Source organism: Polistes fuscatus, unplaced genomic scaffold (assembly GCF_010416935.1).
Source record: "Polistes fuscatus isolate 324 unplaced genomic scaffold, CU_Pfus_HIC Scaffold10, whole genome shotgun sequence".
Classification (NCBI taxonomy): domain Eukaryota; kingdom Metazoa; phylum Arthropoda; class Insecta; order Hymenoptera; family Vespidae; genus Polistes; species Polistes fuscatus.
Genome location: NW_025112998.1, coordinates 3,735,407 through 3,760,942, shown reverse-complemented (window position 1 = coordinate 3,760,942; position 25,536 = coordinate 3,735,407). Strand labels below are relative to the sequence as shown.

The 25,536-nt window shown below is 31.9% G+C and overlaps 1 protein-coding gene across 9 annotated transcripts; it reads right to left on the bottom strand.

The window, feature by feature from the left end:
* Positions 1–251: 251 nt before the first annotated feature.
* Positions 252–24,997, bottom strand: LOC122526123 (guanine nucleotide-binding protein G(q) subunit alpha). Of its 9 annotated transcripts, none has more exons than XR_006305956.1 (10): positions 24,870–24,997; positions 11,383–11,567; positions 10,759–10,913; positions 9,222–9,350; positions 6,732–6,861; positions 6,443–6,596; positions 4,125–4,232; positions 3,913–3,943; positions 3,113–3,774; positions 2,778–2,952 (listed from the first exon to the last, which is right to left on the bottom strand). XR_006305956.1 is itself a non-coding variant. In XM_043649310.1 (9 exons), exons 1-9 carry the CDS (start codon positions 24,985–24,987, stop codon positions 3,692–3,694), a joined length of 1,191 nt encoding a protein of 396 aa, XP_043505245.1. In that variant the 5' UTR covers positions 24,988–24,997; the 3' UTR covers positions 3,299–3,691. The 9 variants fall into 9 exon arrangements, 3 of the variants coding, with proteins under 3 accessions (XP_043505243.1, XP_043505244.1, XP_043505245.1); XR_006305957.1 differs by lacking the exon at positions 9,222–9,350 and adding an exon at positions 8,010–8,138; XR_006305959.1 differs by lacking the exons at positions 3,913–3,943; positions 4,125–4,232 and adding an exon at positions 5,918–6,025.
* Between the last annotated feature and the right edge of the window lie 539 nt (positions 24,998–25,536).

Sequence of the window (25,536 nt, the reverse complement as noted above, 5' to 3'; positions counted from 1 at the left end):
TGTTGTGTACGTGTATCTCTTTCTCTCTTTCACTTTCTCTCTCTCTCTCTCTCTCTCTCTCTCTTTCTTTCTTTCTTTTCTCTCTCTCTCTCTCTCTCCCTCTTTTTTGTTCAGACTTTACAGATCAGCACAGTGTCGGAGTTTAGTGTACAGCGTGCTAAATGATCCCCGAACACTGCACTTTCTTTCTCTCTCACATATACACAAATCTCTCACTCTCTTTCTTTTGCTCTTTCTCTCTTATTCTTTCATTTTCACCATTCAATCTAGACCTTAATGATTTTTATCGATGCAAGTACTTTTTAGATTGACTACTCGTTTGCACAAATTTATTAATTTATTTGTTATCTCTTTCTTTCTCTAACTCTCATCTTCACTCTCACTTGCTTTCTTGCTTTCTTTCCTTCGTTCTCTCATTTTTGGTTTCGTTCCTCTTTCTCTTTCTTTCTCTCTCTCTCTCTTTCTCTCTCTCTTTCTCTCTCTTTCTCTCTCTTTCTCTCTCTTTCTCTCTTTCTCCCTCTTCCTTTCAAATTTCTAATAAGGGACGGTAACTTGATGCTGCCGTCATAAAGGTATGAAACGAAAAAAGAAGATTAAGGGAAGGAGAAGAAGAAGAAGAAGAAGAAGAAGAAGAAGAAGAAGAAGAAAATAGTGCCGCCGTCGAATCGAGAGCCTTTAGAGAATACAAGCAAAGTGTCGGGCAGCGCGCTTGCCATTTATGAGCAAACGCAGGCAGTGAGCAATTAATAATACATACGTACACTTTATAATATGGATACAAAGCGCGATGCCAGGGACACAAATCTTCAAGGATACGTGTCCCTTGCCACGCGACCAATTGTGCTGTGCTTTCATTAAGGGCTAGGGCCGAGCCGATTTTTAATAGACAGGATAATGCACGATTCTTTTTCATCTCATGCGTATATAATTGCATGTATGTGTGTGCACGCATATGTGCACGCGTGTGTTGTGTTTGTGTATGTGTGCCTCTTTAGTTTCATTTATTTATTTATTTATTTATTTATTTACTTATTGATTTATGTACGTGTGTATATATTTTGTATGGAGTTCATCTTTGCATGGTCGCATACATTAATGACAACGAGCCGATACTTCGATGACTATAAAATGACACGATTGAAATCATGTTGGTCGTTATCCATGTCGAAACGCAATGTCTTTTCTTTCGTTATTTTTGTTTTTCATTTCTTTGCTGCAGCCCTCGCACCACCAACATGCACAGCCTATTTCATTTTTATTTTATTTTATTTTATTTTATTTTATTTATATAAATACATATATATATATTTGAGCGTATATATAGATATATTTATATAAACATATATATATATATATATTATTTATATATTATATGTATATATATAGCGGAGATGAGAGACAGCAGAATCATTTCTACTGCCAGCTCTCGCCTCTTAAATTACCTAGTCACATCAAAACAAAAAATTCTTTCCTAAAGATTCTTTTATCAATTTACTTCTTTTTCTTTTCATTCTTCTTTCCTCCGTCTCTCTCTCTGTGTGTGTATGTGTGTGTGTTCCTTAATACGAAAGGGAGGGGGGGTGGAAAGTAGTTCACTCGTTTCTTCTTAAACTTCCCTTTACTTTACTTTTCTTCATTCATTTTTGTTACTCTCATCGTGTACCTATTGTTCTTTTTTTTCTTCTTCTAATTTCTTCTTTCATTTAATCCATTCGTTTCCAGCTTCCGTTTCTTCTCTTTACATCCTTTTTTCCTTTCTTTCTTTCTTCCTTCCTTCTTCGCTTGCTTGCTTTTCTCTACCATCCATAGTCTCTCCCTCCTTCCACCACCGACCTATTTCTCTATGTTTCATTTATCTCTTTTTTATCTTTTGTATTTTTTTTATATTAATATATTATATGTAACAATATTTATCGATCAAAATCGTGAGTGGATTCGAGTCACATGCAGAAAAAACTCTTAGTCGTTTCCAGCACAGATATTTTTTGTTTCGTTTTGTTTTGTTTTCGTTTTTTAAAAAGAAAAAAAAACAACACTTTGGCTTTTTGCATCTAACGAAGGACTCTGCAATAAAAACACACCGCACTAGTTAAATGGCACTAGGAATCTCGCGTTCTATCTCTTTATCTTCTTTCTTTCTTTCTTTCTTTTTTTCTTTCTCACTTGTGTGTTCTAATCGTGATATTTAAAAAAAAAAATCTTCCTTTCGGTTCATCCTTTCTTCTCAATTTCCTTTTTCTCTTTGTCTTTGTCTCCTCCTCCTTTGCCTTACCTTCGTTCATCCTCTCTTCATTACTCCTTCCTTGAAAATAATCCTAACTTAGTATTTTAGGATTAACACTTGGACAGAATTAACGCGGGCATGGCTGCGTTTTTGATCCTCTTTAGACGATACGGTTTTCTCTATCTTCCTCGTTCATTTGTGTATCTCGTTATATAAAAATCAGACGATGACAACGCAGTAAGCGCAGCATGATCGACTAAACTAAGCTATAAAAAGGTAACAAATTCAACAAATGGAGTACGAAACTAAATCAGTTTGTTGGTTATTGACAGTGAAAAGGTTTTAGGAAAGAACGTATAACGCTCAGATTTAGGTCCGTCTTTGTTTGTCTCGCTGGTAGTTCCATCGTTATTATATAGTTTTATTAGCTAAAGTTGGTACTTCTCCTTGACGAGATGGAACTAGGATGCTTTATCGATGGTACCATAAAATAATTATTGTTTATTCCTTCTCTCTTTCTTTCTATCTATCTTCCGTATGATTTATCCTCCTCTTTGTATCATTTAAACAATGTCTACACTGCAATACTTTGGTTAAGATGATAAAGTAATAGTTGACTTCACACCAATATCCAAATCCTTTCATCTAGACCAGATTATATTCCTTTAGATTAGATTGCAAGATAGTATCCTTCACCGCTGCAAATACAAATCTGATGTTCTCCGTATCTGTTAAAAAATAAAAATTACAATTACAACGTTATATTAAAGTATTAATATTAAATAATGATATTTTCTATTTTTTCAAAGTATTTTATTCGCAATAGAAAACGAAAGAAACCTATCGACATATATATTCTTAAGCGTAAAAGAATGAAAAAACACTTACCACAGAAATAAAATGTAGTTAGAGCACATGCAACTCGGAACATTTCTTCGTTATAATAAAAGCCCAAGTATCACATAATAATATATATCGTATGTTCAGAAAATGCGTTTGCTCGCATGCACAAATTGCCAAATCCGTCGGTTAATTTATTTTCAAACGAAAGTATAAACAAATAATAGAAAAGTATTTGGAAATGTTACAAATAATGAGAAATATTATTGTGTTTGTATACATGCAATAAATAACCCTCAACCAGAAGAATAATAATTAATATTAAAAGGAAAAAACGTTGTAATCGTATACGTTATTGAAAAAGGAATATGGAGATTGGCATTCTTATAGCATTTAAAAACAAATACATAAGTTCAATCTATTATTTGGATCTATAATATATTAATGTGTTCGCATGATAATAAGATAAACATAATGTAAAAAATGTGAACGCATGTTTGAGTAGTAGAAGCAATTTTAACATATGTAGACAAAAAATCACCTATAACACATCATGTACGCGTGTGTGTGTGTGTATATATATATATAATAAAACGTAATTGAAAAAATTCGTCCATAAGGTCGTAATTAGGCAAGATTAAATTCCTTAAGAGCAGTCTGCATAATCGTATCCTTTACGGCACAGAACACAAGCTTGATATTTTCCGTATCTGATAAATGAGATCCCAATCATCACAAGCAGCATGCAATTATAATTGATCACATTATTTCCTGCGTTAGTTTTTCCCATAAAGCAAAGAAAATTTCATTTGTTAATATTAAAACTTAATAATTAAAGTTACACACACCTGAGATAGAAGGATGCAGGCAAGATACACGCTACAGCACATAACATTCCCAAAAGCAATATTACGAGGCATACGTATAAGAGATATACAATGGTATGCAGGGTGTCTTCAGTTTTTCTGGTCAAACTTGTATCAGTGTTCCAAAAAAACTTTGGACACCCTGTATATATATATAAAGAAATTTAGTCTTAACAACTTTGAATGTTTCCTACCTGTGGCACATGTGAAGTGAGAATAAATAATCTTCTCACTATCTGGATTTAGATCGACAAACATCCTTAGAATAAATTCTCTAGCAGCTATGGCATCTCTTTGTGGGCCTGTGAAATTTACAGCAAGCAAATAGCCTGATATATTACTTCTACATTGGTCGGAAAAGCAAAAAGATTTATGGTTAATTAATTAAGGTGATTCAATCGTTAGTGGTACATTATAGATATGTAGAATTAATAATATTAGTAATATAATATTTTACTTGTGAATCTTCAATTCTATTTTCGATGAAAGACAAACTTCACAAGATCGTTTCCTAAATTCAGTTTGATCGAATGCGAATAATAAAATTCGTGTGAAAAAAAAGAAGAAAAAGTTTAAATAAATAAAAATTGATATATATAAAAGTGATAAATTATTCGATATGTCTGTATTACGAATTGCGTGTTTATACGAATAAGGTGATATATATGTTTTTTTTTTCTTTTTTTTTCTTTACCACAGACCTTTTTGCTGTAAATATAATAGTGAAGTCGTATAAATAATATTTATCTAAAAAAAATGAGCTATAACATGTTATATGTGTGTACCAAATAGACAAAAGAATCCTGTAAAATGCGTAGAGAAGTTTTTAATGACGATGGTGTATAAATGTGTTGGTGAATTTTCTAGAGTATTTTAAATACGATAGTATTACGGAATATATATAGAGAGAGGAGGAATTTAAATAAAATAATTAAGTTTGCTTAAATCCAATATATGTGTTCCAAGGGCAGCTTTATCTAATTAGTTGCAGCATACGTCAAAGAAGCCTTTCGAAAGCACCAATAATAAGCTAAATATCTTACATAAAGATGATAAATACTTATATATATATATATACAAGACGTCCTATAATTGGTGGTACAAGACAACAGTGAATGATTCTATATGAAAAACTAAGTCAAGAATGTAGAATAAAATTGGTTTGTGTAAGCCTTTGTTATTTTTTTTTTTTTTTTTTTGAGAAAAATAAGTTTGAAAATTTGTCAAATAGGTGTATACTTGATTGAGTTTACAACCCTGGTAAAAGTCTTATTTAATAAACATAAAAGTAGAACTGATACAAGAATTAAAACTAAATCAAATGCACGCGACCTCAACGAATTGTCAAGCTTATTTTTCTCAAAAACAGAGCCTTATACAAACAAATTTAATTCTACATTGTCGACTTTGTTTTTCACATAGAATCACCCCCCTGCTTGTTTGTACCACTAGTTACAGAGCACCTTGTATATTATAAAAGTAATTAATATATATATATATGTATAGATGTCTCTCAAAATAAAAATATATATGTACGTGTTTACGTATGTATTGTAATAATGCAAAATTCTTCGTTCATTGTGGACAAATGGTTCGAGTCAATAACAAATTTTGTTTACACCGGTTCAATAATATATGTATCATTGGAATCATTTGATTCTTTATATTAATTCTACGTAATACAAAAATCACGGATAAGAGAGATATTAGTCATTAAGAAAAAATCAAGACACAGAGGAGAGAGAAAGAGAAAGAGAGAGAGTGAAAGATTTTGATACATATTATTAATGCAGAAGATAGATATGTAGATAATATAGTGCGTCTTATATTTATATATGTATATATAGATTCTTTTGTACCAAATAGGGGAAAAGCTTTATAATAACTGCACGTTTTACGATTACTGGGTCAATTGAAAAAATTGCTCTACGAGAAACTTGCTACAAAACAATTGTTTGGCCAGGAGACAAGTTGCACTTAAACAGACCTGTCGCACACGTGAAGTGAGAGTAGCACATGCGGTCAGGATCAGGATTCGAATTGAGATAGACCTTTAAGATGAATTCCCTGGCCGGTACATCTTGTTGCTTTGGGCCTATACCATAAAACTTATTGATTGTCTAATAAAATGATTTGTTGTGCTCTATGTACCAAGTAATACGTATCTCGATAGATATACGTGTGAATATATAATACAAAGAATTGACTTTTCTTATTTTGACAAATGTCCACTCATCTCTACATCGTTTACCATTCCTAGAAATTCTTTTTAAACGTAGACTAATCTCGTTGAACATTTTTCTTACCAAATAAAAATAAATAAATAAGAGATAAATAATATATAAGATGGTTACTGTTTTTCTAATACAATCGACGTATCAAAGAACCTTGTATCTTTGATGTGATGTGTATTTTTTGCAACAATAATGAAACTAATAATTGTAGGAAATGAAAAGAAAGATAGATAGATAGATTGATAGATAACTAAATAAATAAATAAAATCTAACTTACCATCATATTCAGGAAAATAATCCACCAGATGAGAATACATTATTTTCTCCTCGAGTAGATCTTTTTTATTTAGGAACAAAATAACGGAAGAATGTTGAAACCAGGGATATGTTATAATCGTTTTGAAAAGCGCCTTACTTTCTTCCATTCGATTCTAAAAAAACAAACATCAATATATGTTCAATTAAATTAATTATAATTACAAAATATAATTACATTATGTTTATCTATATAAAAATTCTTTAAAAAAAAAAAAAAAAAATTTACTTATTAGGTGTTCTTTTTTTACCTCGTTTTCCGATTCGAATAAAATTTGATCGTATTCACTTAAAGCTACTAAAAATATAATGGAAGTAACGTTCTCAAAACAATGAATCCATTTTCTTCTTTCCGATCTCTGTCCGCCTACATCTACCATCCTGCAAAATATATTAAATGGATTAAAATCTTTCCTCGATATTTGAAACAATGTACTATATTGCATTTGTGTTTATATAGACTTATATAAAAAAAATGATTTAAAAAAAAATTCGTATTAACCGGCTCTAGATCAAAAATCATATCACGTACATATATACAATTGTCGTTGATCCTTAATTAAAATATTAACATCGACACGTTTTTACTAATATACAAAAAACACTGTGCGAAGAAATTAGTATAGATTAGAAGAGAGAAGCATGCCGGTGATGTTTTTTTTTTTGTGTTAAAAGAAAACTTGTTCTTTTCTTATTTATTTATTCGTTTTTCTTTTTTTTTTTTTATTTTAATTAACGCATGCATATAAAAGAACACTTATGCAATGTGCAAGAAGAGAGAGAACGATTCTTTGATCCTATTCTTTTCTTTCTTTTATATATATATATATATAAAGGAAATTAGAATAATGCATATAAAAAAAGAAAAAGAAATTGTAATTACGTGAATCGTGCTGATTCGTATAAAAACATTCATAACGAAGCAGCGATGATCTCTGTATATTTTGAAAAAAGAAAAAACACCGAACACACAACACAAAACAGCCATATTACGAGCGAGTATATTATAGCGCTTACTATATACATATTGTTTGTTTTTTTATCTTTTTTTTCTGTATTATTAATATTATTGGAACTCCTATTTTGTCGATTTATATTCCATTCGCTGTGAAATATTTATGAAAAGAAAGGAAAATAATATGAAAAAACGAAAATGAATTATTACAAATATTCTCCAAATAAAAATAAAAAATAAAAAATATATGTATGAATGTAAGAATACGCGGTAAAAAAAAAAAGAAAAAAAAAAAGATAAAACGTGTATGTGTATATAACCAAAAAAAAAAAGAGAGAACAAAATATGTGTAAATAAAAAAATAAAAAAACCAAAAGACAAAAAATGTGTATAAGAAAAAATAAATTTGTATGTAAAAAGCAAATGTTCAAAAAATCGATGATTAAAAATATTGCAAGATAGTCTGTGATCTTATAAAAATAAAAAATAAAATAAAATAAAACACAAAAAAGAAAAAAAAAATTATATATGATAAAATAAAATAAAAAAAGTAAATATATATTTGCGTTAGTACCTAAATATGATGGAGTCCAGATCAAATGGATATTCTATAATGCCGGTAGTGGGAGCTCGAGCCCGAAGAATATCTTGCTCGGTAGGAAGAAAATCAGGCTTTTCAATACGTTCTAGGTCACTAAGATAACTGTAAAAACAAACGAAGCAACAGTCTGACACAGTGCATGCCATGCAAATATACATGTATATATATATATAAATACATACATACTTATATGGGTATATATATACATATATATATAAATATATGTATATATAAATATTAACAATAAAAATAAAACTGATAAAAGAGAGTAATAAAAAAAGAGGAAAAAAAATATAAATCTCAACAAATAACAACAATCCAATAATAGTTTTGTTCTTTTTTTTAAAATCCCTTCTCAAATGTGTCCTGCAAGAAGAGTAAGAAGAAGACCAAAAAAAGAGAATAAATCTCGAACTTGATTGGAGAATCCCTGAAGAAAGAAAAAAATAAATAAAAAGAGATACAAATAATAAAAAAAAAAAAAGAAAAGAAAAGAAAACTGACCCCTGCTACAGAAATGGATCGAAACGATAAAAGGAAAATTTGTTGGTTCCAATAATGGGGAAGGGAAAGAAAAAGAAGAAGGAAAGGGAGAGAGAAATAAACCATGAGAAAAAAAGAAAGAAAGAAAGAGGGAAAGAGACAGACAGACAAACAGAACTATTCAACGAATTACGAGTCCCATGGTGTTGTGTATGAAGTTGCACGATTAGTAAAGTTGCAAAAATGGATGCAGACACAATGCAAATAGTAAGAGAGAAAGAGAGAGAGAGAGAGAGAGAGGGAGAGAGAGTAAGAGAGAAAGAGAGAAATAGTAAGAGATAGAAAGAGAAAGGAATAGGAATACGATAAAAAGAGGGAGGGAGAGATAAATAAATAGATAGACAGATAGAAAGATGCAAAAGGAAAAGAAGGGAAAGGGAAAGAGAGAAAGAAAGAGAGAAACAGAGAGAGAGAGAGAAATAGTGGGGGAAATAGAAAGAGAAAGGAATAGAAATAAGATAAAAAGAGAAAGAGAGACAGACAAATAGAGAGATGCAAACACAGAAAGATAGATAGATAGATAGATAGATAGAGAAATGGGGGGATTGTGTGAGCGAGAGAAATAGAGAATAAAAGACAGCAAGTAGTAGTTGGCAGGCACACAGGCAGCTTCATCCTTTCGTCGCACAACGAGAGACATACCTAAATCGGATCTCTTCCAAGTCAAAAGGATACTCAATTATACCGGTAGTAGGTACTCTCACACGAAGAATGTCTTGTTCGGTAGGGAGATATGATGGCGCCGCAACTCGATCTATCTCCATTAGGTAACTGAAACATCGTGTTCTCAATACCTAATGCGTGTGGAGAGGAGCGGTCGTCCAATAGGAATGAAAGAAAACAAATAAATGTAACCGAAAAAAAAAGAAACGAAAAAAAAACAAAAAGAAATTAAAAAATAAAACTAGAGTCGAAGAAGAAAAATGAAAAATAAGATTTTAAAAAAGATAGGTAGATAGATACATAGATAGATTCATAGATGAGATTATTATTGTGCTGTGCGACGGGACGATCGATTGAAACAGATAGACAGAGATAGAGATAGTGTGTCTATGTGTATGTGAAGAAGAGGAAGAAAGAGAGAGAGAGAGAGAGAGAAATTGCATAAATTTTAGGGACCTTTTTTATGTATGTATGTGTGTATAATATACATTTTTATAACGAGATATATACCTTGGTAATGCCTATGAGAAAAATAAAGAAGAAAATTAACAAGGAAACAATTTCTTTATTTTTCTTTTCTTTCTTTCTTGTTTTGTCGACGAAAAAGAGAAACACTTCTGATAATTAACCTGCAAAACGTCCGCTCAAATCGCACGAGGGGAAGAGAGAAAGACAGAGAAAGAGTAAGAGAGAGAGAGAAAAAGGATAATGATCAGGATTAATTCTCATTTCTGCCGCCACAAGTTAATGGCGTGCGTGTCCACGACAAGCACGTAAGAGTATAAATGTGTACGTGTTATGCTGTCGCGTATACGATAGAAAAGGATTAGTCGGTAATTATTATCATTTGGAAATAATAATAATTAATATTGTTGTTGTTATTATTATTATTATTATTATTATTAAATTTTAGATTATAACAATAAAAAAAGGATATATAAAAACGATCTACAAGATCGTTTAAATGTAATGAATTATTCCGATCGAAGTAATGTGTGTTCGGGTGGTAATAGTTACCGACCGAGTGAGGCGTCATTTTTCTTCATAGTTTTTTTTCATCTTATTATTTTATAAAAATAATCACCATTTTTCTCTTTCCTTCTCTTCCTTATTTTCTTCTCCCTCTTTTTTTCTATTTTAATTAAATTGCAAAGTCGCATCTTTTTTAGTCTTTCTTTTTTTTTTTCATTAATATTTACGATTTCCGTCTAAGATTCAAATTTGATTCGAATACACCAACGTGAGAGTAAGAGAGAAAGAGAGAAAGAGAAATAGAAAGAGAAAGAGAAAGAGTAAAAGAAAAAGAGAGAGAAAGGAAAGGGGTAGAGGAAGAAAGAGAAAAAGATTAAAAAGAAAGAATTAAGAGTAAGAAGAGAGAGAAAGAAAGTGAAAGAAAAGGGAGATAGAATAGGAAAGAAAAGTTGAAGAATAGTCGAGGACGATGATTTTTTGTTGCTATTGTTTTCTTTTTTCATATATAAATATATATATATAAAAAGAAAACAAAGATACCCACTACTTAGCAGAGTCTGTTAGTTGATACTCTCGTCTGCGATCATAACACTCTTGAATTCCGCTGTCATTCCACAAGTCCTTGATCGCTTCGACGTATGGACTTTCGAATGTTGTGACCGTTTCAAAGTCGACTGCTCTCACGAGTTCCGCTTTTTCCTGGATAAAAGAAAATAAAGTTAAATGAAAATAGACGAAAATATAATATACACGTGACATTTACATTTTCACTTATAATATCTGCAATTAATATCAATTTATATTAAGAAATGTGATATTTTTTAAGATTAAGTTAGTCGATCTTTGGATATCGATTATAGAGGATTGAATCAAAAGTTGGTTAATAATTAAAAAAATCATTTATCCCCTTTCTTTCGAGATTAATTTTTAAACTACACATTTGTTTAGACAGTAAAATTGAAGTCTAGGAAGTTTCCACAATGTAAAAGAATTATCCTAAACATTTTTGAAGTAGGGTAATTGATTTAAAACACTTATCTAGGGATTTGGCTCACCTAGTGTGCCAAGAAATTAATGATAAACTGTAAATATAAAAAAAAACTATAAATTTGATTATGGAATAAGATAAACGTTAAGATTTGGTTAATCTATTGTCAGATATACTAACTATATTCGATGATTCTCCGTATTCGATCTTGAGTAGTTCCATCGCCCGGATCATCGACTGCATCGCCATGAATATGTTTTGGTAGACAAGCTTGATAAATCCTCTCTTATCTTCGTCCGAATAACCGGAACCGTGAATAATTCTCATCTGTTTGATGAACGTGGATTTGCCCGATTCACCAGTACCTATATTTACACACGCAAAATATTACTTTACTACGGATATATAACAAAATTAAAAATTGTGCGCAGGCTTGTTTCGACATTTTGCGGGGCCCTGTGCGAAATAGAAAAAATAGCGCGGGGGATCCCGTGTCATCGTACAGTTGGTATACTCATGAATACGGCCTTGTTTGTGCGTGTGAAATAAATAATTTAATTTATTTTTTCTTCTATCTTATCAAGCAAGTACACTTGCAACCGATTGATCTTAATTAATAGATGAATTTATGACTTCTATTCATACGAACTATAAAACGCCGCTAATGGACCAGAACATATACTCACAAACACATACATATACTGTTTGTTTTTTTTTATTGGACTAAAAAAATGGATTATTATCGACGATCATTTCGTTATGCCATTTATATATATGCATATATATTAAACATATATTCATATGTATCAATAAAACTAAATAAATGTCCATAAAAAATCTTGAGAAATCTTATTCAAATATTATTAACATTCTATACAAAATCTTGGGTACATGAATTATCGATTGAAAAAGCATATCTTCTTTTCCTAATCGATTTTAAATAATTTTGCACCCTTTTTAAATAAAAATAATACAGTAATAAAGCAGAAAAAATTAATATATTGTTCTGTTTTACCGACGCGACGGAAATGTGAGTAAACCGAATATTCTAAGCGCTTGAAATAGAGTCAAATATAAAATTGAATAGCAGTAACCATTGATGGTGGTGGTGAAGGTTGGGGTTGAGGTGGTGACCCCAACTACGGTAGTCATCGCATTAAGAAAGGGGTGGATATACTCGAGGAAAATGACTCCCTTTTTGTAAGAGTTTCTTTCTTTGAAGTTAAACACAATGGCGACGCGATGCCAGTAGCCTTGTCGACGCGTGAAGAAAAAGAAAAAAAGAAATAAAGAAAGAAAAGAAAAAGAAAAAGAAAAAAAACATTGGACACTTGCCAACGAATTTGGTGTCATTTATTTTTGACTCTAACTACATAAATTATTAAAATAAAAACAAAATAATAATAATAATAATAAAGAAAAAGAAAACACGTTGGAATTCAAAAATTATAGTACTAATTTCCAATACAGGGTGGGAAAAAATCCCTAGAGTGATTTGAAATATCAATTTTTTTAATTTTTTACGTTAATTATTTCTTTGCAAATTATAAAACTATAAAACTAACTATAAGCCTGTAAAGTTTCTTACTAAAAGAATAATTAACTTTTAAAATCACATGAGAACTTTTGGCATTAACCCACCCACCACTTCGTACAAGATCAGGATTAGATTTCTTTGAAAATTTGTTGGCACGCGTCCTTTCAACTTCGGCTGAATGAAGATAAGGAACTGGTAAGTTTGACTTTTGTTAATCACTCGTATTTATAGAAATAGTGTAAAATTTTACTCCAAGAACAAGCTCTATTTGCGTGGGACGAAAAGTGTTCTTGGTAAACACGTGATCGTCAATCCGGTGAACAAAGTGAATTATAACAAGAAGTTCACAAGTTATTTTCAACATCGATTACGTTTTTACGTTTCTAAAATAATTTTTAGACTAACTTTCTTTTTCAAATTTTATGATTACAATCCTAGAAACTTTTTTACTATCTGCAACAAAGTTAAATTAAAAATTAATTTGGAACTTTTAGGCCAGCCTGTAGAGCGGAATAGATACAAAATAATATTAATTTGTATGTGTGTGTGTGTGTATGTTACATATACGTACAGTTGAATGAATTTAATTTTAAAAACTAATCGTAGAAAATATTCGCAGCACACCGTGTAGATACGATGGCGCTTCTACTCAAAGAGAACGACATCAAATTAAAAGCTAGTCGTATAATTATCGTTGCTCTGATCAAGCATACTACTCGAGTAAGTGAATCATATATGTATATGCATATTAAGTTATATCTGACGCTGCTACAACACGAATGGAGAGAACACGTTTGGAATTAGAATTTCATAGAAATAAATCTTTGCATTTTAAATCTTTTTTTTCTTTTTCTTTCAACAACAATAATAACAAGAAAACCAAATAAAAAAAAAGCAAAATATTTTAAATATATTTATTTATTTTTTTCCGCGAAAAAAAATAAACTAGGATGTCAGCGTACTTTTCTATTATAATTTCTAAATGCAACAACTACATTCGTAGAAGAAAATAATATGTTTCCTTAACGAGCGTCGCGTGCACGCTAAAACCGGATTTAATATCTCGCATCACGTGTATTCTCATTCCTCTTATGACTTTTAAGCGTATAAAACGAAACTTCATCTTTCTCTTATATAGCTTTGATCCATGCTCTAGATGATAATATTACGTGATAACAGATCGTGAATTCGTTAAGATTTCAAATTCGTATTAAATCGACGCCATTTTGATAAGTAGCGATGCCCGACCAATCGTTTCAAATTTCACGTCACGTGATTTTTCGCAAGTCAATTCAGCAACTATAACAAATATTACTAATAAATTGTTCGAATATGTTATCCATTTTCGCACATAAGTAATAAACAACATTATCTAAATAATATCATTTATATATATATATATATAATATAGGATTATGTATCTTGTATATGTTTGAATATTTATTCAAAAAATAAAAGAAATTAAATATATTCAAAATTTCAGCCATGTTAATTTTTCTTCTAACGATATTGTATCGTCGGATAATGTTTTCAAAATATAATCTATTAATCACAAAATGATAAGTTATAAATAAATATTGAAATAAAAATGAATGAATTAAGTAAAAAATATATTCAAACAGGGATGGAAAGCGTCTTGAAGGGCACATATAGATAGGCGTCAGAGTCACGGCGTCGTCAGTCGGCGTCGTCACGTCGCCACTGTCGGCATCCTCTCTCTTTCTCTCTCTCTCTTTCACTCTCTCACTTTCGCGAAATCATGAATGAAAACGGGCGAGCGGCCAGCGTCTGTCTTTACGTACGCATACCATGTAAACATGTATATGTATGTACATACTTACTTACGTACGCACATACACGTGTACTGTTTTTGCATTTGTACAACAGTCACCCTCGACCCTGTTCCTCCTTACGACGAACGCATTTTTTAAGAAGTCAAGAGCTAACACGTGAACAAAAATAGAAACACAAATCCATACAATATTATTTATTTAAATAATTTTATATAAAATAAAAATGTACATATATAACTAATTTTTATGTTAAATCGTTTTCCTAATAAAATTCAGTTTAAAAGGAAAAAAATTGATCGTTGTAAAATTTAATGCAATCCTATTCTGAAATCAGGATAAAATGTAATAAAAAGAGTAGAAAGAAGTGGGGATTATTATAGGAAGGAAAAGTCGATAGGATCGAGAAGAAATTTCGGAAAAAAAACCTCTAGGAGGAAACACTTCCATGAATCAACTTCTATATGAAAATAAAAATTCCGATGGTCGGTTGAAAAAGCTTCGGTAGAAGTCGTGTGTGTCATCGCGAGTGTGATGATTTATGCAAATGCAGAGAAAAGGATAGACGGGAAAAAAATTGATTATGCGCATGCCAAGAGATCTGAGGAAACTGGAGAAAGGAAAAATAATAATAAGAAGAAATTAGAAAAATGAAAATTATCGAAATTATTGGATCAAATAAAAAGAAGCAGAAATTGGGAACAAGTGAATATTTCTTCGTATTTTGAAATAATTTACAAGTTATAATCACAGTGCTTAAATGCAGGTTAAGATCTAAGAGCTTGTAGATAGGACCCTAAAGTTACTAGATGAATTAAATGTTTCTTTTGAGATTACTTTTTTCGGATTGTAAAATTACAAGCCTGTAGCAACAGTAATTAATTTCTAAAATCATCTAATAACATTTGTTTCAACTTGTATATAAATGATTGAAATCACTAAAAAAAAACAAAAAGAAGAAGAGATTGAGAACCACTGAAGATTTTTCAATTTATTGAAAATGATTTGTAGGTTATAATAAGTGTGTTAAAATACCTAAATAATTGAAATAATCGAAAAGAGAGATAAAGAGAGACATACAGAGTAGATTGGTTTAAAAATATAGGACACATCATGGCAAGAAAAAGGAAAGGAAAAAGAGAGAGAAAGAGAGAGAGAGTGAGAGGAAGAAGACAGTGCAATGAGAGAGAAAAAGACTGAGATGAGTCACCAGGTTGCTTGCTTGCTTGCTTGGCGGTGGCCGCCACCGAGAAAGATTATTCGAGAGGAAATGCCTGCTTCTCGACCTTCTAGGCTCTTCTAATAAACGCGAAAAGAGAGCTATCGGAATCTCGAAGATATAAATGGGCCATGAGTTAGTAAATGGCGCGGAAAATTACGTTTGAAATTCCCGCGCTCTACGCGCTCTTCCTATTTTCCTTTTCATCCGTATTTTTTTTATTTACCGCCTATTTAAAAAAAACCACTCAATGGGTCTTGAAAGTTCCTTGGTATACCAACAAATTCCTAGAGACTTCATAGTAGTTCAGACGATTCGAAAAAGAACAAAAAATTAACCTATAAATTAGTCTCGTGTAAGAGTAATTGATATTTAAAAATCATCCAGAAACCTTTAGCCTGTACTATTATTTTCTATCCCTTGTTTTCCGTAACTTTTTCCTATAATTTATACGCCATTATTTTACTTTGCCGTCATATTTTTTGTTTGTTTTTCAATATCATCGTTACAGATTTATCTTTAAATCGCGTGACATTATCATTAATATGAGGAATAAAATTATTTTTCCATCTAATCTTTCTTCCTTCGTCTTTCTCTTTTAAGGTTAATTCGAATTTTTTTTCTTCTTCCTTGCCTTCTTCTCTCCTTCTAAATATGGCTACCATTGCTACCCACACAGTTATTCCTATGACGTAGGTTAACTCTAAACACCTCTCTTATATGGTATTTTTAATATACTCCATTTTATATATCACCTTAAGCTTACATACGTAACAAACGCTACTACGTTCTTTGAAAAGTTTAAAGAGTCTTCTATCTTGGTGACGAGAAAGAGAGACGTGTTTCATTAATCGTTTATCGTACGTATAAAAATATAACTATAGACATTTTTTGACGCCATTTTTAAAATGGCTTCTATTACGGGGAAGCAGCCATTTTAATACTCTAATAATTCTCATAATCGTCCTCTCGGAAGATACGTTTTCTATTAATAACAAATCATTTTTACATGCGAGCAACGTATTTGTGCATGGAACGAGCAAAAACTTCCTGGATGATTTTTTATAATTAATGACTTTTTTTTTTTAAACAACTCAAACTTGTAGTTACTAAATCTTAATGTAAATGAATTTAAAAAGTCTGGGGAAAAAAAGCAAAGTAATTCATATTTTATATTACCTTGGAACTTTTAGGGATTTTTAATAAAATTACAGAAAAAAAAAATAAATTCATTGCCATGTGTGTTACCACGAACGACAAAATATGCGAGTACATACTTTTTATTTATCGATATTATTGCAAAATTTATGCAAAAACTAGACGAGAAGAAGTAGGAAAAAAACGTAAAATAATTTTGATTTAATGAATGAATGAAGAAGTAAGGAAACAACGAGGAATATTATAACGACGTGGGCGGGGCACGTTCGGTCTCTGTCTCTTCTCCTCTCTCTTTTTCTCTCGCTCTTTCTATATATATCGAGTTCATTAACAAGAAACTCTTAAAGAAAAGTATTAAAAACCGACTAAGAAGGAGAAATCTTCTTTACTGATCGAGAAACTCTTAACCCTTTCAAAAAACAAAAACAAATTCATTTAAAATGTATATAAAAAAAAGTAAGCTATAATAATAATAATAATAATAATAATAATAATAAAAATTAGTCAAAGAAAAAAATGACAAAATTATTTAAAACGATAGCAAATCGATCTATAAAAGCGACATGTATCTATTCATTTTTTATTGAAAGGAAAAATTTCGACAGAAAAATTAGCTTCTAACCTCAAAGTGAAATAAGGGTGAGTAAAAAGCGACCGTTTGTACGAAGATCGACGAACGAACGAACGAACGAACGAACGAAAGGAAGGCTTTCCTGGTTTGTAGAGGAAAAGAGAAAAAGAGAGAAACAGAATGAGTAAAAACGATAGATAGAATGAGAGAAAGAGAGAAAGAGAGAGAGCTACGTGGAAGCTTCAGGGAAGGTTCGCCACCGAGGGTGGTGGTGGGTCGATAGACGACGACTCGGTACGGGGGTGAGAAGGGTGAGCATGTATATGTGTGCGCGCGTGTGTGTATGTGTGAGAGAGAGAAAGAGAGAGAAGCTTTTGCTTCCCCCAGGCTGAGGCTAGCACTACCGCACCTCGATATTTCCACCCACCCTCTCTCCTATATTCTATCTCTCTTTATCTATTTATCTATCTATCTATCTTTATCCTTTTCTCACACTCCTGCTTAAGACAGCAAGAGAGAGAGGGGGGGTGAGGAATATACTAGCCATCGATGCCTATTTTCATTTAACGTCGAACTCACACACACTATTACTATTACTAACTACAAATACTAATACTAATACTACTACTACCACCATTATCATCATCCCCCACTACCACCCCTTCAGCAGAATCCTATTATCGCGTTTAACGCGTAAGAGGGTGCTTCAAGGTCGAGTCGAAGCTCCTTTCTTAGGAGAGACTTGTTCACGGAAAAGTCGCTTCTTTCCTCGAGATATGTTCATGTTTGTTAACCGAAAAATAAAAAAGATCTGGCAGAGGGACATGGGGAAAAAGAAAAAAAGAAAAAAGAAGGAGAGAAATTTGATAATATCAATTTGTTTTGATCTGAATAATATTATAAAATAATCTACCTCGTTTTCCTTTTGGTTTTGGTTAGCTCTCTTGATAATGCTAATAATAAGTTAAGAGTTAGTGAGAGAATGAGACTTTGGATCAATGTAATTGCAGACCACATCCCCCCCCCTCTCAATCTCTTTCTCTTTCCTTTATCTCTATCTCTTTCTATGACTCAAGTATTACTCATCCATGGACCTATATTGTGTCTGCTTTTATTTACGAAATGATACGTATCGTTTGTAAATTTGGTGATAAGGTATATGCATATGTATGTGTCTATATATATATATGTACGTGTATGAGAGAGAAAGAGAGATTTCTTGTAGGAAGTTATTATCTTTGAGATAACTTAATGCAAATAAATGGTATATATGTGTTATCGTTAACCATAAGTCATAGATATTTGCATAAATTTGTATTTTAGAAAAGAATTAAATTTTTTCAATTACAATATCAATCTATAAAAATAAAACAATAAAGAAGGAATAGGATCAACGTGTATTTGATTCAATTTATATGCTCACTCCTGATTGGTTCGCAATTTTTTTCGGGCTTTTTTTTAAAAATGTTTCCTATTTTGTTGTTTTTTTTTTTCAAAGTTCGTAATCGTCAGTCTTTCCTACACGAGAGAATACAGTAGTTTACATACTTGGGCGTGTCCGGGATTGCACGTGCTCGAAAAAGAGCCGTTCGATGTGTAAAACTCAATATCGATTTTCAATGGTGTGATATGCATAATGCGTGCTTTAACGTACCTTTAAACGTACTATATTTTCAACGTTATCTCTTTTTACGATCGCGTTTCCTCTTAACGGACCACGTCCAAATGTTTATTCCGTTTTCTCGAGGAATTAATGTTTCTCATGTGAACGATATTTTATTGACCACCTATTCGATCGTAAAGTTTCCAAATTTCATAATTTTCCTCTCTTTCATTTATTATTTTTCTTTTTCGTTAATTAAAAATTTGTTTACTTAATTTTTCAAAGTTATGTTTACTACAAACGCGAACAAAAATACGATCTAATTTTACTTCATTTGGTTTATCTAATTAATTATATTTTTTATTATTTACGAAAGAAAGTAACACAACTATTTTATATTATTTTTTATATTAGAAGTTAATGTTACCACAACAATGATACAGTCATATTTCTCATTTCATCTCATTTAACAATCTTACTATATTTTGATATTATATACATACAAAAATAAATTTAAAAAAAAAAAAAAAAAAAAAAGAAGAAAGAAAGAATCTCTTTAAAACGAACGACTTTGATTAGTTTCTTTGCTGGAAAATCTGTTCGAGGAAGGACACGACTGAATTAATGAGAATATGATAATGTTATCAAGAACACGAATATGTATACATTATGTGTGCATACACATACATATGCATATATATAAAATTCGCAAGTAAAAGATCGTAACATTTTATCGCTTATAATTTTTTCTTTTTATCTCTTTTCGTTTCGTACGGGACAACAAACTGGCAGAATAAGAAATAAGTTCGACGAAGGGAAGTAAATTATTTTAGGAAAATGACTTATTATAAATTCCATATTTTCGATGCGTTTCGTAGTACGAACGAAATGGAAACACAAGGAAACAAAGAAAAAGAGAAAAACAGAAAGAGAAAGAAAGAAAGAAATATGGCAAAACTTACATAAATCTTGTCGGTATAATTTAATAGATTTACATCCATTAACCACTTTAAAAGAAAAAAACAAAACCAAAAAAACTCTAAAACGTCTTCCATTTTAATCGCCACTTACATTATATGTTAAAAGAACAAATTTTACGTAAAAAAAATAATCCGCCATTTTGTATAAATAAATGGAAACAAATGATTGGTCGAAATCTTTCGCTCGTGTCAAAGAGAACACTCTCATAACCTGTGAGACAAATTTAATCAATGATAACGTTGTTTCATAAAAATCAACGTTTCGTTATACTAATTAATTCCGATCGATTACAAATTTATGATCTCTTGAAAAAATTTCGAATCTTTTTACGGATCGTAACTACAAATAAAAAGAGAAAATAAAATGTGAAATTAAATGAAGATCTCTAACAGACGTCATATTGTTTCATGCAGTATGCAACATGTTACATGAATACATTCATACATACATACGTAATATCGTGTGAGCTTTGATGCCAATATTGTTACATTGTTCGAATTCAACTGAACGACCGCCGATCAAAAATAAATGCCCGTAACACTGGCACCACACGACTTATTGGAGTTCGGTGTACACAAACGTGAAACACACGACGGCTATTTAAAGGCGCATATTGCTCTTTTGAAGAATTATTGTCTTTTTATCTTTTTATTTCCCCTTTTTACAGAGTCCTATAAGCCGTTATGTAATCGACAAAACGTGAAAAAGATATATGAACCTTTTTTTAATAGTAAATTTCTATATGAGATTAATCCAAAGTTCTTAGATGATAACTTTTGACCTATGAATTATAAAATAATAATAATAATTAATATTATAATAATAATATCTTTCATTTATTTTGTTTTTGGAGTATGTGCTTCCTTATTTTACGTTAATTTACGAGAAAAAGAAAAATAGCCGATATCTATCAGGATTCCCAACGTACTTGGAAATTGCCGATTATTCTGTAAATTCTATTCCTAACCTCTAATTAATTTTCTAGACGAGAAAAATAAAAATAAACTCGAGAGATTTAAAAATGACGAATGATTCGTTGTATAATTTATTTCGTGGAATAGTTGCATATATTAAAATAAGAAAATAAAAGGAAAAGTGAAAGAAAGAAAAAGAAAATTAACTTAAATGATTTGTGTATTTACTATTTTTAACTAACTTCACAAGAGTACGAGTATCGATAATGACTGGCTTAAAAATTATGCATGTTAATATAAACAGCAGGTATCGTTCTCATGCAAATGTGACATAAGTCAAAGCGCCAGTCCTCCCTTCCACCTTCTTCTTCTTTTCCTCTTTCTAAATTTCAACGAAGAGTAAAACTTTAAGATCAATGAACTTGTAAGGATCTTCAAAAATATTTTATCCTGGACCTCCATATTAAATATAAAAATAAATTGTCAACAAAATACGGCATATATAATAATAATAATTTACTTATATTTATCTTGTTCTCTGATTATGTATCCGACACCACTAGGATTCGATTCCTTCGTACTTAGAAGTTCCCAACTAATTTGTGAATTCTATTGCTAATCTCTAATTTATTTCCTACAAGAACAAAAAATAGAATAAACTCGAAAGATGGAAAAATGTACATTCATATATATATATATGTTCATGTTCCGTATACATTACATGTGCATATGCAGAGTATATACGTTTAATATATATATGTACATAATGTAATAAAAGCACGTTGATTGAATCTAACATCTAACAATAAGCTATGTATGTACTTACGTATACATGTATATAATAAGTATATATGTACGATAGTGGACACAACGAATATACTATATATTATTTACGTGAGATACATGGAATATTCGGCACGAGTGCATTTAATTTATATCTGGATCGATAATGAGAAATACGATAAGTGAGATATTCGACAGGATCGGTCATACATATACATTTTTTTTTAATTATTTGTAGATAACTAATCAAAAATAATTTTCATTATTACATTATGTAAATGCGTGTGATTATCTCTCTTAATAATCGCATTTCCAAACATATGTATGCATGTATGTATATATGTATGTATATATATATGCATGTACGACGAAGGTCGGTGAATTAAATCAATGCGCCGAAGATACGAGAGAAAGACAGATAGAATGTGACCGAGAAAATTATTCCACGTTCGTCGTAACGCTGCTCACGTTTTCATGGCCGGAAGAACAGAGTCCGAGTTAATACTTCCAACATATTTTTCGTCGCTTACAACCAATGAAAGAAACGAAAAAAAAAAAAAAAAAGAAAGCACGAAAAAGGACCATAAATCAAACCAATAACAAGAGTTTTAAAATCTTTCATATGCAAATGCATATGAATGTGTATTGAAAATTTTCGGTTAGAACCAATCACCGAAAAGAATAATAAACGATTTATATTTGACTCAAGTGAAATTGGTCGATAATTCTCTGGCGGGAATTTCGAAAGATTCGAACTTTGACAAAAATCTTTGTTACAAAAGAAAAAGAACTAACAATTAAAATCATACATATTATTAAATATGTATCATTTTGTACATTTATATACATTCTATTACATTATATTACGCACGCATATAGGTAAGTATATACATGTATATATAAAGAGAATTCATATCGAGTTTCGTGTCACGCACGGAGAGCGTACCAGGTAAATATACACGCGCGCCTGCTGAGTACGGTGTTCTTGAGTGAATCACAAGGCCCACAAAGGCGCGCGAAAGTACACCACTTCCCTCCCCTTTGCCCCCACTTCCTACACCCCGTTATTTACGCTACCTATCCAGAAAAACGAAACAGAACAAAAAGAAAAAAGAGAGAGACAGAGAAAAAGGGAAAAAAGGGAGAAATAGAAAAGAAGAGAGAGAGAGAGAGAAAAAGAGAAACAATGCGCGCGTAACGAGGCTACTACTTTGAATGGTCAAAAAAAGGGATTTTTACGTAAAAGAAATATTTTCTGTTTGATTAAAAGTGTTTGTGTATAAGTGAGAGAGAGAAAAAAAAGAGAATGAAAGAAAGAGAACGGAAGAAAAGTATCACATTACCGATTTTTTTAACAGCGCCATCACGTGATTACTACGCGATATTATATATATACTACGCGTTACCTTTAAACACGAATATACCGCGTGTCTCATCAGAATCGATTCATGCAATAATTAGAAATATCGAGTATGAGTTAAAAATTCCAAGTCTTTTCTTATGTATTTCTAAATGATTTTAAAAATGACTAAATCGTGACGGAGAAGTAAATAAGTAAGACTCTGATTGGTCAGTAATTAGATTTTCATTGGAATAGACCAATTAGAATAAAACCAATTAAATTAAAGCCTTATAGGAAAAGTTTATAAATTTTAAAGATCCAATTAACGGATCTGTACTGCAAATTAAGTTATTTGTAAATTTTAAGCCTACATATTGTTTTGTAAATAATTTGAAAAGTAATAAAATCATAATAAAAGTCGAAGGGAGATACTGACGAACTGTGATTGGTTAGGATTTACAATCTTATCGATGCGAACCAATCAGAATTATACTATTTTGAAAAATGTCAACCTTTTAATTCAATATTCATAGGTATAAAGTAAAGGCTTGAAATGTATATCTTTTAGTAAACACCTAACGAGAATGATGATGAATCATCCGGAGAAGAAGTTAAGGATATTTTTAAAAATTTTCAGTTATTCAAAAAACATAAACGAACAAACTGATCGAATTTGAACCGACATCAAAATTCAAACGAAACATACGTCCCAAAATCCTTAATAATAATCCTAACAATATCAACAAAGAGATAATTAAATATAATATTTGTTATCTGCTCTTAATTAGATACTTTAATCTAACACATACACAACATACATGTAATTAATTATGTAAAATCCCTAATCGTATTCCAAATAATATTAAATAAAGAATAATGAAATAAAACGTATATTATTATCTATAGACTATATTTTTGATAAAGTAAAACAGACAATAATTAAATAAATAAATAAATGAATGAATACGTAAATAAAGATCATTAAGTTTAAACGATCGAAGTCGGAATCGTTCGGTTTACGCCGGCCGGGCCGGCTCGACTACAATCGCGTTCGATTGGATCTCGCGTACGAGGCGAAACGTACGTCGAGTGAGGTGGGGGCAGGACGAAGGAGACCGAACGACCGATGGAGAGAGACAAGGAGGGGGAGAAACAGAGAGGGGAGAAGGAGAAGTAGGAGGAAAAAGAGGAGGAGAAGGGGCTACTTCGTCGATCGTCGCACTTTACGGGACGTATGAATGAAACGAACGATCTTTCGAAAGTCGCGGACGCGGTTGCTCGTGTGTCGCGTAACGAAAAAGAGAGAGAGAAAGAAAGAAAGAAGGAAGAGGAGAAAAAGAAGGTAGGAGTCAAAAAGAGAGAGATAAAGATAGATAGATGTTCCAAGAATCCGTCGAGCTGTGGCGCGAGCGTCGTTACGCGGACACGGCTCCGAAAAAACGACTTAAAAAAGCACTCTGTACAGTAGAACGACGGAAGAGTCAAAGACGGAGAGAAAAAGATAGACAGAAGGAGAGAGACAGTAGGAGAGTTGTGAAGAGGAGTAGGAGGAGAAGAAAGGGGGAGAACGGTAGGTTCGGTCGAAGTCGTCGAAGCGACGACGCCTTTCCAGCGGTTCTCGTCGCACGCGCGATAAGGTGTAAGAAGTAGAGAACATCGAGATTTTCCGAATTCCACGAGAGTATATAAAAAAAAAGAGAGAGATAAAAAAAGAGATGCATTTGAAAAAAAAAAGAAATAAAATAAAATAAAATAAAAAAGATACTCACCGAGTAGTAAAAGCTTGAGTTCTCTCCTGGCATCTCGTTTGTCCCTTCTCAGTTGCCTCTCGATTTCCTGGTTGATACGCTTTTGCTCTTTCGCCTCTTCCGACAGGCAGCACGCCATGGCTCAGGACAGCGATATCCTCCGTGAGAGGAGGAAGAGAGGGGCCTGAGGGAGGATTATGGAAAAGAGAAGGAAAGAGAGCGAACGGTTTCGGACAAAAACGGGACTGCGGGGGTGCAACGGAATGAAAAGTAAGGAGGGGGTATAACTATTTGTAACGCGGCGAAAAGCGCCGGCCAAGCGCCGACCGTCGTCGAGACGACGAAAAAGAATTAAAGAAGGACGGTCGTCTATCGTCCGGTTGATATTATCTCGACAGGGCGATGTACGAGAAATAAGAAGAGGAGGAGGAGGAGGAAAAGGAAGAGGAGGAGGAGGGACGACGTCTCGTCGCCGTCCTCGTGGTCTCGGCTATCTTTCTCCTTCTCTTCTTTTCAAACAACAACGACGGCGACGACGACGACGACGACGACGGCGATGACAACGATGATGATGATGACAAGGACGTTGCTTCGACGACGACGACGACGACGACGACAACGAGGATAATGATGATGATGACACTATTACTATTACCGACACGACCGGCGTGTAAAACTCTTCCAACGA

What these genes read in the sequence shown, in the direction of transcription:
- LOC122526123 (XM_043649310.1), bottom strand. Translation starts at nt 24,987, where the DNA reads ATGGCGTGCTGCCTGTCGGAAGAGGCGAAAGAGCAAAAGCGTATCAAC. An exon ending in ACTCAAGCTTTTACTACTCG is followed by an intron (nt 11,568 to 24,869) that starts GTGAGTATCTTT and finishes GTGTAAATATAG; the next exon opens with GTACTGGTGAATCGGGCAAA. An exon ending in TATTCGAATCGGAAAACGAG is followed by an intron (nt 6,597 to 6,731) that starts GTAAAAAAAGAA and finishes TTGTTTTTTTAG; the next exon opens with AATCGAATGGAAGAAAGTAA.